We start from the raw sequence: 14,951 nt of genomic DNA on the forward strand, positions 1-14,951 counted from the left end.
CCAGGAGGAAGGAGGACCCAGGAGGGAAGGGGGAAAGAGTCATTACCTTTGAAGAAGTGAAACCAAGTGGTGAGTCCCCTCCAGTTCTTCCAGGCAATCTCTGCAAGCTGGAAATCAGGAGACTGTGTCATGGTGGTGAAGGCAGAGGCCTAAGAGTGCTTCAGGAGGCTAAGTGCAATGTCTCTTTAAAGGAAATCTTTGGGGGATTAAGCTCTAGAGCCCAAGCATCAGTGTCCAAGGCATATGTCCCTGACAGTGATGGCAAGGCTCACTTGACAAGGGTTTGTCCATTGCAAATTACTTCCACATTCATTACTCCCTATGGCCCTTACAACTGCCCTATAGGAGAAAGGTCAGCATCATCTCACAGAAGAATCTGAGCAAAGTTAAACAACTTGTCCATAGTTAGACTTGGAGGTCCCACCTCCCAACACAGGCACAATTGTTCCACCACGATCCACATATCCCATTTCCAGGTTCTTCATGGCTTCATTCTAAGCACACATTTCTGGGAAGTATCTGGACTCTGATTTCCTTCCCAGGAGCCTCCCTAAGGCTCTGTTTCCTGAAGAATAGGCTCTGCCACTGGCATCCTCAGAGACCACGGAGCTGGGCCCTCAGGGACAGGAGAGATGGAAGCTAACTCTTGGGACATGCAAGACTGAATGGCAGAGGCTTACCTTTCAAAGATCCACTTTTCTTCCTACTCTGGCTCCTCCTCTTCACCTCCACTTGATGCTGAGAGATAAGAAAAAAAAGGAGAGACTATCACCCATCTCCCTCGTCTCTCCAGGTGAGCTACAGATGCTTAGTGTTCATGAACAGTATGACTTTCTACATTTAACTAATGGACCTCTGTGGTTTTCTTTTCCTTGTTTACTTATTTTTAAAGTGGATAACAATATTTTCAGCTTTTTCTTTGAAGAGTGCAAAGAAGGATTTTTGTAAGTGATATTCACCATAAATTTCTTCTGTCATTGTTCCTCGGATCAAGAAACATACACATTTTCAGTTGTGTGAAACTAATTTCCCATGTGAGCTTTGTCAGATATGATTCCGCTTCCCAAGGCCAGACCTCCACTCTATCCTCTGCTCTGAGGCTCTCAGGGACTCAACATTGCGCTTATAAGGATCAGTCCCAACACAGGGGAAAGTCTCACTCAACACCTGCTGTGGGAAGGTGGCTAGTGAACCAGTGCTCAGGGATCAGTCTTCCTGCAGAGACTGAACTCTTAGTAATTCAGTCCTTGGCCATTAGTCACTGCATTTGGGACTTGCCCGGAGCTCTCCACCATTCTTGGACTCCCAGCCTGAGATCTTGGGCTATAAATCCTATAAATCCTTATGCCCACTCTAACCCTTGTCTGGCCTGGCTTGTCCCTGGAAGGATGATGTTCTATGCTTTCTCGAGAGTTCCCATCTCAGTAATCTCTCTGAGTGATTTTAGAAAGTGGATAGAAGAATTAAAAAAAAAAAAAACAGATAATCTCTGTTGGGACTGAGGCAAAGGTTTCTTACCTTCCTGATGTTTCTATGTTTTCTAGATGGTGGGAAGTATGAATTACTCTGCAAGCATGGGAGTAACAGAAGGAAGAGACCCAGTCCACAGAGGAACGCCATAATGATATCAATCAACCAGGAAGTCGAGCTGGATCTCAGCAAGGTAGCAGTAATGCTTTTCAAAGAAAAGAAATTCTCCATTTTCTGAATTGCACTGTTGCCCTTAGGCAGCAGAGTACTGGGAGTTCACTTGAGCTCAGAACCCCAGACCTGCATCACAGAGCTATGGCCTTGTCACAAAGGAGTCCTAAGGGTGGGGGAGGGGCAGGAAGAGGAGTAGGCTGAATCATGGCTCCTTCTCATCGAGCCCCACAGATCCCTGCACCCTCCTGAGGCTTCTAGATCCCTCCTTCCAACTAGTCTCATCCACTGACCATAGCCAATTTTCTATTCATTCCACGTGGAATACAGATATTACTTTGTTCCTTCATCCATTAGAGATCTGGAGCCAAGGCTCACCAGTTTTAGCACTCTTGAAAATCTGAAGTTGACCCTGAAAGTTTGGCTATCTGCCAGCAATTTTTACACTCAGAAATTCTTTTATCCTCAACTCCAACTTCCCCACATGTTTGTGTCTTATGTAAACCTAGAGACTAGTTTTGTGAATTTTGAATAGCATATGTTTTATCCCATTTTCTGTCAGAGAGACCAACATGCAAACGTAAAACTATTTTTAAAAATTCATAAACATGAAAAAATAAATAAAGCTCAAAAAAAAATTCATAAACATGAAAGAATTATAAGTAGTTGTGTAATAAGGAAGAACAAATCTGACTCCACATTAGATCTGTTTCTTTTTACTTTAGTCTTTGTGCTTTGTTGCTTGTGTTTATTCATGCTGACTCTGCCCATTCCTGTGACTCCAGGCTGACCTCACCCATTCCCTGGACCCCAGAATGGCTCTGCATCTTTTGTAAATGGATGTAAACTGTGTTTAGTCATGCTGGCTTTGTACTTTTTGTAGAAGAATGTTGCCTATAGCCTGAAATATACAGGATAGCCTATTCTCATGGCGCTGACTTTTAAAAGCTCATTCATATGGAGATAAAAAGTTGCAGAAAAGAAAATAACATTTACTTTGTTGGAAGTTTACAGGAATATCATGACATGACCATGACTTGACCTACCTGGACAACTGCTAGAACAAAGCATCCAACACCTGTAGTTTGCAACATCTAACCATCCCCCCTCACCTTGCCTTTAAAAAGGTTTTCTAAAAGGCTTCTTGGGCATGAGCCACCTGTGTCCTTGCATGGCCCTGCTATAAACCTTTCTCTGCTCCAAACTCAATATTGCTTAAAATGGGCACACACATGCTTGCATCTGGTAACAGTTAAACCTTCAAATGATATTTTTGTAAGTATGAAGCATTTATAATTCTGGAGTTAGTAAAGCTTTAAACTGCACAGAGAGCTTTGGGACATACTATAAACACACTTATTCATACCCACACTCATCTTTCCTTAATCAATCCAGTACTTTCAAATCTAATAACCCATAATTTTCTACTTAAAACCTTTCGTATGTTGTCTCAGCTCAACTTCTTGCTGCTGCTGTTTAGTAGTCATGTCCAATTCTTTGCAACCCTGTGGACTGTGTAGCAAAACAGGCTCCTCTGCCCATGGGGTTTCCCAGCAAGACTACTAGAGTTTGTTGCCATTTCCTTGTCCACAACTTCTTAGTTTGCAACAATAAGACAGTCCCTACTCTCTACATAAGTTTTGGAACATGTTGTTTTAATCTATTAGGGCTGCTATAACAATATATCTTAGACTGAATTGATTAAAAACAGTAGAAATTTATTTATCACAGTTCTGGAGGCTAGGAAGTTCAGGATCAAATTACCACCTAGCACGGTCACCTTAGTGAGACCTCTCTTCCTGGTTCAAAGCCAGAGTCTTCTTTCTGTATTATACATGATGGGAGGAAGCTAGAGATATCTCTGGGGTCTCTTTTATAAGGCACTAATCCCATTCATGAAAGCTCATAAGCACTTTCCAATGTCCCCACTTCCCAGCTTTAGGAGTTAGGATTTCAACATTTAAATTTTTAGGGAACATGAACATTCAGACATGTGCACTTGTACTATACCCAGAAGCCAGGAATGAGTTAGGGTGAGCTAAGGTACTGACCTTAAATGGCAGTAGGGTAAAGAGTAGGACTAGGGGTCAAACCCTTGGGCCTGAGTCTGTTTTTGAGCAGCCTCTTCAGACAGGCCTAGAATGTTATGTACACACTCTGTTTTCTGAGTGTGCTTTGCCATTCCCCTCACTGCATCTTCCTGAAGCTTTAAGTCCAGCCTGAACTACATAGAGAAGGAGCTTTGAGTCTTACACAAAATTCCCTTATGTTGCAATTCTCTAATCCTTAGTAACACAGGAGCCGATGAAGGATTCACATGGTAGATTTGTCTTAATGCTCCAAGGAGGTTTAAAATAATGTGTATTTCTCTATTTGTGAGTTATAATGTTTTCATATAGCTTTAGTGGGAACGTGAGCCTGTGGGTTTATTTAGCTATATTGCCGTGAATGTATACTTCAATTGTTGCTCATATAGTCAACAGTCTTTCCCTTCTTTATAATATTCTTATCATGAATTCAACCTTCTATCAAAATTTAGACTTAGGTCTAAATTTGCATTCACATTTGCTCTCTAAGTTTTCTCTATTACTTTATTTTCGATGTTATTTTATTTCTTTTGAAATTTAAAAATCGTATGACAATTTTTATCTTGTTTTATTTAATTATTGTTCTATTGTGATCTATTTCTGTCATCTTATTTTATGCTTTATTTTCTATATTTCCCTTTTTGCTTATTTTCTCCCTTCTTTGGCAACTTTCATTTTATAGGTCAAGGGTACTTACTTTGTTTGAAATTTTGGAACTTTTAATACTGAAATGGCTTCATATCATGTAATTTAGTTGCTCAGTCATGTCTGAGCAACTGGACTGCCACATGCCAGTCTTCCCTGTTCTTCACTATTTCCCGGGGTTTGCTCAAACTCGTGTCCATTGAGTTGATGATGCCATCCAACCATCTCATCCTCTGTTACCCTCTTCTTCTCATGCCCTCATCAGGGTCTTTTTCAATGAGTCAGCTCGTTGCATCAGGTGGCCAAAGTATTGGACCTTTAGCTTCAGTATCAGTCCTCCCAATGAATACCCAGGATTGATTTCCATTAGGATTCACTGATTTGATCTCCTTGCTGTCCAAGGGACTCTCAAGAGTCTTCTCCAGCACTACAGTTTAAAAGCATCAATTCTTTGGTTGCTTAGCCTTCTTTACGGTCCAACTCTCACATCTGTACATGACTACTGGAAAAACTATAGATTTGACTATACTGTACCAAAAAATTAAAATGTAATTGACAAATTGTTGGAGGCTCACTGTGGACAAATTTGAGAGTTAAAATGCCAGGGCAAACCAGTCTTAATGGAGACCCCACAACTTTTGTGTTTTACCTCTAAAAGGCCAACTGGGTTCTCATAGTGAATATCTGAGAAAAGGCTCCTTATGCTTCTGGGAAGAAGAGGCAGGAAAGGAGTAATTTTGTAATGCATACAAAGCACTGTATTTTCAATAAGATGCTTTATCAAGAGAAACTATTCTGCAAAACCTTAACTGACTGGGCTTAATTGAACAGCGTAAGAAAAGTACCCAACTCAGCTCCAACTAGCCTTTAACACGGGAGAAGGAAAATATCCAACTTCAGGCTCTCTAAAGAGAGACTTAAAGAAAAAACTGAGAAGCACTTGTGAAGGTCATAGCCCATGGTCACAGGATCACTAAAAGACTGAGACTTAGACATAAGCCTATAGACTATTTCCCCCTTCACCCTCATAATTTACTGCCACATGAATAAGGCAGGGCCTTACTGAGGGCCAAACTGAAAAAACTGTATGTCTCAAATCTCATTTCAGAAGTCTCTGGGAAAACCTAAAGGTAGTAAGAAGGACAAAAACAAGGGCACCAGAGGAAATTTTAGCCCCTGACACCTACAGCTACAGAAAACACTAAACTCAGCCTAACTCCTAGCCAGATAACTGAAACCTCACTCTAACAACCTGTTTCATTTTTGGGAAAAAAAATTATACACATACTAAAAGAAAACACACAGTGTGAAGAGACAGGGGAAGAATCAGAACCAGGCTCATATGTAACAGAGATGTTGGAATTATCAGACCAAGAATTTAAAGCAACTGCAATATATATGCTAAGCAATCTAATGTGGAAAAGTGAACAACGTACATGAATGTATGAAAACATTCAACGTAAGAAAAGAGAAGATGTAAAATACCACATATTGTATGATTCCATTTTTATGAAAGGTCCAAAAAAAGGTGATGATTAACAGCAAACCAGCAAGATAAATCTATTTGAAATGACGGAAATGTTCTGAAATTGGATCATGCTAATAATTACGAAAGTGAAAGTGAAGTCGCTCAGTCGTGTCTGACTCTTCACAACCCTATGGACTGTAGCCCACCAGGCTCCTCCATCCATGGAATTTTCTAGGCAAGAGTACTGGAGTGGGTTGCCATTTCTTCTTCAGGGGATCTTCCCAACCCAGGGATCCAACCTGGGTCTCCCGCATTGTGGGCAGACACTTTACTGTCTGAGCCACCATAATTGTACATATTTATAAATTTACTTCTAAAAATCATTATGCTGTAGACTTTAAATAGGTTAATTTTATGTTATGTAACCTATACCTCAATAAATATGTTTGAAAAAATCTCCAGAGATTCTGAGTTAGTCTGTGGTTCACTCTGAAAGCATTAGTCACTCAGTCATCTCTGCTTCTTTGAGACCCCATGAATTGCAGCCCACTACTCTCCTCTGTCCATGGAATTCTTAGGCAAGAATACTGGAATAGATTGCCATGCCCTCCTCCAAGGTATCTTCCTAACTCAAGGATTGAACCCAGGTCTCCTGTATTTCAGGTAGATTCTTGACCATCTTAGCCATCAGGAAAGCCTCTGGTCACTCTGGTCAGCCATAATTTTGAATTTCCTCAGATGATTCCAAAGTTCAGTCAGCATTAAAAATCACTGCTTTAGACCTGGGTTAGCCCATCTGTTTAAATTTTCAAAAGTAATAAATAAATTATCTTTCTAAGCATCACAACAAATCTTGCCTTCCCTGATGGCCCAGATGGTAAAGAATCTACCTGTAATGCAGGAGACCCAGGTTTGATCCCTGGGCCGGGAGCTCTTATCAAACTGAATGTTAATTAAAGAATTTCTTCATGAACTCCTCTTTACATAAATTGGGTTTTATTCTTCCAAAGTGTATGTCATCCTCAAGTTTATGTCTACCTACCATTTACAGCATATGTAACTGGCCTGTCTCTACCAGGACAACTTATTTAATTTTGATTACTGTGAGATTAATGCTAACAAGACAGTGCTGTCAGCAGCTTCTCTAGTGATAATGAGGGTCTCATCCATCTTTCTTCTTGGAGAAGGGCATTTGACTGATTTCAATAATTTAGTGATCTAATAACACTTGTGAGAAGGCTGAGAGAAAACCGTAATGTCAAAATTGAAAGCAAATCTTTTTATTTCAATCCCTTTTAAACAAAAATTCATTTTCTCCCATTTTAAACTAAGAATTTAATTTTACTGTTTTTTTTCCTCAACACCTAAAATAATTTATCAAGCCACTCTTTCATGAATAAAATTCAGATCCCACACTTCCTACCTTCTTGCCCTGATTCCTCATGCAATATACTGTTTTGTTTAAAACTTTGTTTTCAAAGGGGATGGCAACAAAATTGCAGACTCAAAAGCCTTAAGTTCTCATTGTCTCCTAGAAACTCTTTTTTTTAAAGCAGAAACTGAAACAACTTTGTCAGAGCTCTGGAAAACAGTGAAAGATTTATAACAACAAAGAAAATGCCCAATTAAGAAAAATCATTTTCAAAATGTAAGGAAAACTATGTGGCGTTTTTACTCACCCTTGTGCCAATACCTTGCAACACAGTGGCAGTTCCTGTCTCTACACGGTAGCATCACAGTTCCCAGTTATTCCCTGTCAACCACAGGAAGCTGAATTTGTTGCGTATTATTGTGTACATCTATTCTAACCTATCTAGGGGATATCTGAGTGGCTGATACAAGATGCTCATATCTTTTTTGCCTAACTCAGAGCTCAGGTACAAAAATGATAGGCACTGCTTATACAGACCCATAGTGACTTGAGCAAGAGGTCCCAGATGAAAACATACAAAAGACCATATGAGGAAGGAGGAGTTAGGGGGAGACAATATGGGAAATTAGGACATTCAAAATCAGTGGTTTATACTGGAGAATTTAGAAACTATGCACAAGCCCAGGCAAGATACATGCTCAGAAAAAACCTGAGAAGACTTCAAGCTCTCACTTTGGGCTGAAAGCTAGCCTAGGCTCAGAGCTAGCATAGATAAGTGTTGAAGGATAGCTCCAGAACAGAGCTAATACATGAAATTCAGAGGGGCCCTGCCATTCAAGTAAATCTGTCCAGACTTTAGCTGAACATGAGCTACTGTAAGAGAAACTTCGGTAATAAGAAACAAAAAGTAACAGCCTTTAAAAAGTACTTTTGAAAATTCTCAAAATGAACAGACTACCACAGCCTTCAACAATTTAAAAAAAACTTTGGGGAAAGGGTGAATTCGATTTCCATAGTTGCCACAAAGCCCAACTTTCAACAAAAGAATCACAGGCATCCAAATTAACAGAAAAACATGGCCCTTCAAAGGAACAGAATAATTGACAGAAATCATCTCTGAGGAAGTGCAAACATTAGATTTACAGAAGAAATATTTTAAAACAATTGCTTTACATGTATTCAAAAGACTAAAGGACAACAAGGAAAAAGAATTAATGGAAATCAAGAATATTATATGGAAATGAGAATACCAACAAAAAATAGAAATTATTTTTTAAAAAGAAACAAACAAATTCTGGAGCTGCAAAATACAAGAAATGAATTGAAAAATTCCCAAGAGGAATATACTAGCAGATTTAAGCAGGCAGAAGTTTAAAGAATCAGACAACCTAAAGATAGGACAATTGGATATTAAGTGTTAGAGATAGAAAGGAAAAAATGAAGAAAGAGGAGGAGATAAAGATGATGGAGTAGGAGGACATGGAACTCAGCTTCCCTCATGAACACATCATAATATATCTACATATGGAACTGTTTTCACTTAATATTATCTGAAGACCAGCAGAAAGATTCCTTTATAACCGATTCAATGAGAAAGATCACATGCAATTGGGTAGGAAGGGACTAGAAGTGATAAGGCTGAGACCTGTACCCTTGGTAGGAAGGAGAGGAGGAAGATAACATGGGCAGAGATCCTCACTGGGGAGTGAGTGGTTCAAGCCACATTTTGGGTGCTCCCGTTCTAAGATCCAACATCAGGAAAACCGGTCTGCTTGGTTGGTTGGAGTGACTAACAGGAGGGCTGTGGGAAGCCTGGACTCAGCTGAGGGAAGCATGTGCCTGCTTGTTTACTCCTGAAACCGGACAGAGAGAGGCGACTAGAACTGTACTGGTTACTGGCCAGTTCTCCTGACCACTCTGTCACACACCCCAATCTGAGGAAAACAACTAGGCTAGTCCCACTCCCTTAACAACACAGCTCTACACCAGAGGAAGAGCTGCTGAAGCTGAGGAAAAAGCTCAGCTATGAGAGGAAAAGGTGGCTCAGACCTGGAGCATCATCTGTACAACGCAGGCATGGCCATTACTTGTGCTTACACAGCGCATCAGAGGTGATCTGGGTCTCTGAATGCAGCTGAGCTACATTGTACAAAATAAGCTTCATTTTGTACACTGAAGTGCAAAAAATGAAGCAGGACAAAGGCTAACAGAGTTTTGCCAAGAGAACACACTGGTTACAGCAAACACAAGATCAACTCTAAACATGGACATCACCAGATGGCCAATACTGAACCAGATGGTCGATACTGATTGACTATGTTCTTTACAGCTGAAGATGAAGAAGTTATACACAGTCAGCAAAACCAAGACCAGGAGCTGACTGTGGCTCAGATCATCAGCTCCTTATTGCAAAATTCAGACTTAAATTGAAGAAAGTAGGGAAAACCACTAGGTCATTCAAGCATGACCAAAATCAAATCCCTTATAATTATACAATGGAAGTGACACATCGATTCAAATGATTAGATTTGATAGAGTGCCTGAAGAACTGTGGACAGAGGTTTGTAACATTTTACAGGAGGTGGTGACCAAAACCATCCCCAAGAAAAAGAAATGCCGCATGGCAAAATGGCTGTCTGAGGAGGACTGACAAATAGCTGTGAAGAGAAGAGAAGCAAAAGGCAGAGGAGTAAGGGAAAGATATACCCATCTGAATGCAGAGTTCCAAAGAATAAAAAGGAGAGATAAAAAGGTCTTAAGTGAACAATGCAAAGGGATAGAGGAAAACAGTAGAATGGGAAAGACTAGAGATTTATTCAAGAAAATTGAAGATATTTCATGCAAAAAAGGGCACAATAAAGGACAGAAATGGTAAGGACCAAACAGAAGCAGAAAAGATTAAGAAGAGTCGGCAAGAATACACAGAAGAACTATACAAAAAAGGTCTTAATGATCCAGATAACCTTGATGGTGTGGTCACTCACCTGGAGCTAGACATCCTGGAGTGTGAAGTCAAGTGGGCCTTAAGAAGCAGTGCTAAAAACAAAGCTAGTGGAGGTGATGGAATTCCAGCTGAGCTATTTATTTTATTTTATTTTTTTTTTTATTTTTTTTTGAAAATAAGGTAGAAAACTTAAAACATGTGCAACTTTTTTTAAAAATATTGTTCTCAACCATTTAATTTATTAAAAAGAGATGCTGCTGTGGTTCTTGATTTAGCAGCAACCATTCTTTTGTTTACATAGTCATGGTTTTATTTGTTGTTTTGCTCTATACTGGAAACAGCTGAGCTATTTAAATCCTAAAAGATGATGCTGTTAAAGTGTTGCACTCAACATGCCAGCAAATTTGGAAAACTCAGCATTGGCCGCAAGACTGGAAAAGGTCAGTTTTCATTCTAATCCCAAACAAGGGCAATGCCAAAGAATAATCAAACTACTATACAGTTGTGCTCATTTCACATGCTAGCAAGATAATGCTCAGGCTTCAGCAGTATGTGAACCAAGAAGTTCCAGATGTACAAGCTGTATTTAGAAAAGGCAGAGGAAACCAGGGATCAAATTGCCAACATTTTTGGATCATAGAAAAAGAAAGGAAATTCCAAGAAAACATCTACTTCTGCTTCATTGACTATGCTAAAGCATTTGATTGTGTGGATCACAACAAACTGTGGAAAATTCTTAAAGAAATGGGAATACCCAACCACCTTACCTACCTCCTGAGAAGCCTGTATGCAGGTCGAAAAGTAGCAGTTGGAACTGGCCATGGAACAACGGATTGATTCAAAATTGGAAAAGAAGTATGTTAAGGCTTTATATTGTCACCCTGCTTATTTAACTTTCATGCAGAGTGCATCATGTGAAATGCCAAACTGGATGAAGTACAGGTGGAATCAAGATTGCTGGAATCAAGATTTCTGGGAGAAATATTAATAACCTCAGATATGCAGATGAAACCACTCTAATGGCAGAAAGCAAAGAGGAACTGAAGAGCCTCCCGTTGAGGGTGAAAGAGGAGAGTGAAAAAGTTGACTTAAAACTCAACATTCAAAAAACTAAGATCATGGCATCTGGTCCCATCACTTCATGGCAAATAGTTAGGAAAAAAGTAGAAACAGTGACAGATTTTATTTTCTTGGGCTCCAAAATCACTGCAGATGGTGACTGCAGCCATGAAATTAAAAGACGCATGCTCCTTGGAAGACAAGTTATGACCAACCTAGATAGCATATTAAAAAATGGAGACATCACTTTGCTGACAAAATTCTGTATGGTCAAAGCTGTTAGTCATATGGATGTGAGAGTTGGACCATAAAGAAGGCTGAGTGCCAAAGAATTGATGCTTTTGAATTGTGATGCTGGAGAAGAGTCCCTTGTACAGCAAGAAGATCAAACCAGTCAATTCTAAAGGAAATCAATTCTGAATATTTGCTGGAAGGACTGATGCTGAAGCTGAAACTCCAATACTTTGGCCACCTGATGGGAAAAGCTGACTCCTTGGAAAACCCTGAGGTCCGGAAAGATTGAGGGCAAGAGGAGAAGGGGTCGGCCGAGGAGAAGATTGTTAGATAATATCACTGACTCAGTGGACATGAGCTTGAGAAACTCCAGGAGATGGTGAAGAACAGGGAAGCCTGGTGTGCTCTAGTCCATGGGGTTGCAAAGAGTTGGACATGGCTTAGCAACTGAATATCAACAACAACAAGATTCTACGGGGACATACCAGATTTTTTGGATTTCTGCATTATTTCTAGAAATCTATATTAGTAACATTTACCCATAAAATGTAACCTGTTTATCACTACTCATTTGACAATGTTTCCCATGTAATTTAACATACCACATAAGCCTAATTAGCTTAATATTTCTCTCTCTGAGAAAAACAGCAGAACATCCCAAGGTTAGAGGTCAAAGAATTATTAGAATTCGGTATTGGAAAGTTTGTAAAAAATATCAAAAGGTTTGGAAATTCCCTGGTGGTCCAGTGGCTAAGACTCCATGCTCCCAATGTAAGGGGCCTGGGTTTGATCCCTGGCCAGGGAACTAGATCCCACATACCACAACTAAGAGTTCACACAAAGCAACTAAATGTCCTGTGTGCCACAACAAAGATCAAAGATCCTGAGAGCCGCAAGTAAGACTCAGAGCAACCAAATAAAGAAATAAATATTTTAAAACAAACAGAAAAACTTCTTGGAAAAAAAAATATCAAAGGTTTCAAAACACTTGGTCAAATAGGTTACTATGGAACAATGATTATTCACTTAATGAAAGTGACAATAAAAGATTTTGAAAGAAAATACAGAAAGTCATAATAGATTGCCAGTTAAAGGCAGAGAAGCTTTGCAATCTGCTATCAAAAGCAGATCAGTATTTTAAGAAATATTTATCCTTTCAACAGAAAACCAAAGTCAGATTTTATATCACTTTACCTTTAATATTAAAATTTACTTAATCAGTCAATATAATATGAACCAATATTTATTGTGCACAAATTTTTTCCTTCAGGGTTTCTTTTCCCTAAATTTCCTATAAGCCAGTTAAATAGAGCCCATTTCCATTTCTCGCATCTTCTGTTACTAAAAACACACCTCCTACTTTCCTTACATACTGAAATGCTTTCCATACTATTTTAGTAGTTTTTTTTAACACATATTTTAATTCTTCACCTTAAAACCTGGTTTCTTTCAAAAACTAAGTAAGCAATTATGAACTGTCTTGTACTGCTTCAGTGTCTTTTACTTTTCAATTATGAACTGTCTAGCATTAAACGGATTTAGCAAACATAAATATTACTGATAGTATCTAGAAAATATATGCTCTTTAAATAGAAATTTTCTTAATGTGGCACCAAACATATTTATTAATATTCATAAAGATCTTTAGTTTCTCTGTAAAAGGAAGTCAGTGTTCAGTAATTAATGTTCCAATATCTTATTTGGTAATGATCTGGATTTTTAATGGAGTCCCATCATTTAACTTCAACAAAACTCAACTTACCAAAATCTGGAGAGACTATTTTTAAAAGGTTATTCCCAAAATGTAATCATTCCTGAAGAGTTTATCTAACACATTTTATCTTATTTACCTTTCTTTTATTTACTTAAAAATTTCATCATACCAAGTTATTTTTCTTGCCAACAGACTTTGTAACAGGAATAATATCTTATTTGATTTCTAATAAACCTGGGTATAATAAAGGTATTATATTTAATGTTGACTTAAAAAATACACAATGTGAGAGCTGTGAGGTCAGTTTTATATGGGGCAAAATGAGGAATGCAGCCTGGGAGACAACACCTCAAATAGTTCTGAGAAACTGCTCCAAAGAGGCCGAGGGGAAGGTCAGTATATATGTGATGCTGGTGATGGGGAAATACATGCAATCAAGCACATATTTTTCCAGATTTCTGCTAGTCATGAGAAACAATCATCACCATGAAGGATTTCAGTGCATTTCTAGACATGAGGAGATACAAGAGTTGGGCTCATAAAATCAGCTCCTAAAAAAAAAAAAAAAAAAAAAAATCAGCTCCTGAATATATCTAAATATCTGAAGACCTGTCCTGACAGATTTTTCCCAAGCACAGAGTGCCTCACTTCTGCTTTCTACCCTGAACTCCTTTCAGGGAGTATTGAAAATCACCAGTTGCAACATCACATAGTTTAATCCCTATAAAGGTAGATGGCAAGTGCCAATTTGTAGTTGACAATGTTGATAACTCTAAAGACATGTTTTAATAATTAAGCCAACAAAATAGTATCTTTGATACTAGATTTTAACACAGTACTATATCCCAGATTATGTGAACTCAAAACTCATGTTGACCAGTTTCTTTTATATTTCTGAATATTTATATAAGTGCTTGATTTCCTATAAACCAATTAAATAGAGCTCTTTGACAAGTTAACTTTGAGAATACCACACATCTACAATCAGTTCAGTTCAGTTCAGTCACTCATTCGTGTCCAACTCTTTGTGACCCCATGAATCGCAGCATGCCAGGCCTCCCTGTCCATCACCAACTCCCAGAGTTTACTCAAACTCATGTCCAATGAGTTTGTGATGCTATCCAGCCATCTCATCCTCTGTCATCCTTCTCCTTCTGCCCCCAATCCCTCCCAGCATCAGGGTCTTTTCCAATGAGTCAACTTTTTGCATGAGGTGGCCAAAGTATTGGAGTTTCAGCTTCAGCATCAGTCCTTCCAATGAACTCCCAGGACTGATCTCCTTTAGGATGGACTGGTTGGATCCCCTTACAATACATGTATATAAAAACACAAACAGACACCCCATAGTTACCATCACAAAATTGCATCCATGAATCCATTACAATAATATAAACTGATGGGTTCATGAGTTACAAAAGGGGATGGATTCAAATTGGCTTTCTGGCAGATGAAACAAATCAAAGTTACCTGTCCAGATGGCTACACCCTTTTTACTAATAATTGTAGATAAGACACTTAAGATATCTTTTTTTCCTTGACAAGTCAAGTTCCCAATTATCTATTCCTCTTTTTTTTACCTTTCTGAAATTTGTATTTTAAACATAAGAGTTTCTGGGGAAGAAACTCATCTTCTGGAGAAAGATGAGTTAGAATATTTGCATGTCAAATGCATAGGAGGAGAAAGGCAAGTCCCTCCTGGGAAGTCTTCTCTTAAGGCCAGAAACTTTTTTTCAACACTTACCAGCCTGTTAAGATAAATAGAGGAGGTTTTGGGAATGGTAAAACGA

General features: G+C 38.8%; 1 protein-coding gene across 1 annotated transcript in view; it reads left to right on the forward strand.

Moving 5' to 3' along the window:
• The window catches only part of FAM240B (family with sequence similarity 240 member B), a 68,732-nt gene that overhangs the window by 19,784 nt on the left and 33,997 nt on the right, over positions 1-14,951 (forward strand). Inside the window, exon 3 of the mRNA XM_043870577.1 lies at positions 1,545-1,663. Within this exon, the coding sequence (XP_043726512.1) occupies positions 1,545-1,663 (119 nt within the window). The remainder of the gene's footprint in view (positions 1-1,544; positions 1,664-14,951) is intronic.

The sequence above is a fragment of the Cervus elaphus genome, chromosome 16 (assembly GCF_910594005.1).
Source record: "Cervus elaphus chromosome 16, mCerEla1.1, whole genome shotgun sequence".
In the NCBI taxonomy this organism is placed as follows: Eukaryota; Metazoa; Chordata; class Mammalia; order Artiodactyla; family Cervidae; genus Cervus; species Cervus elaphus.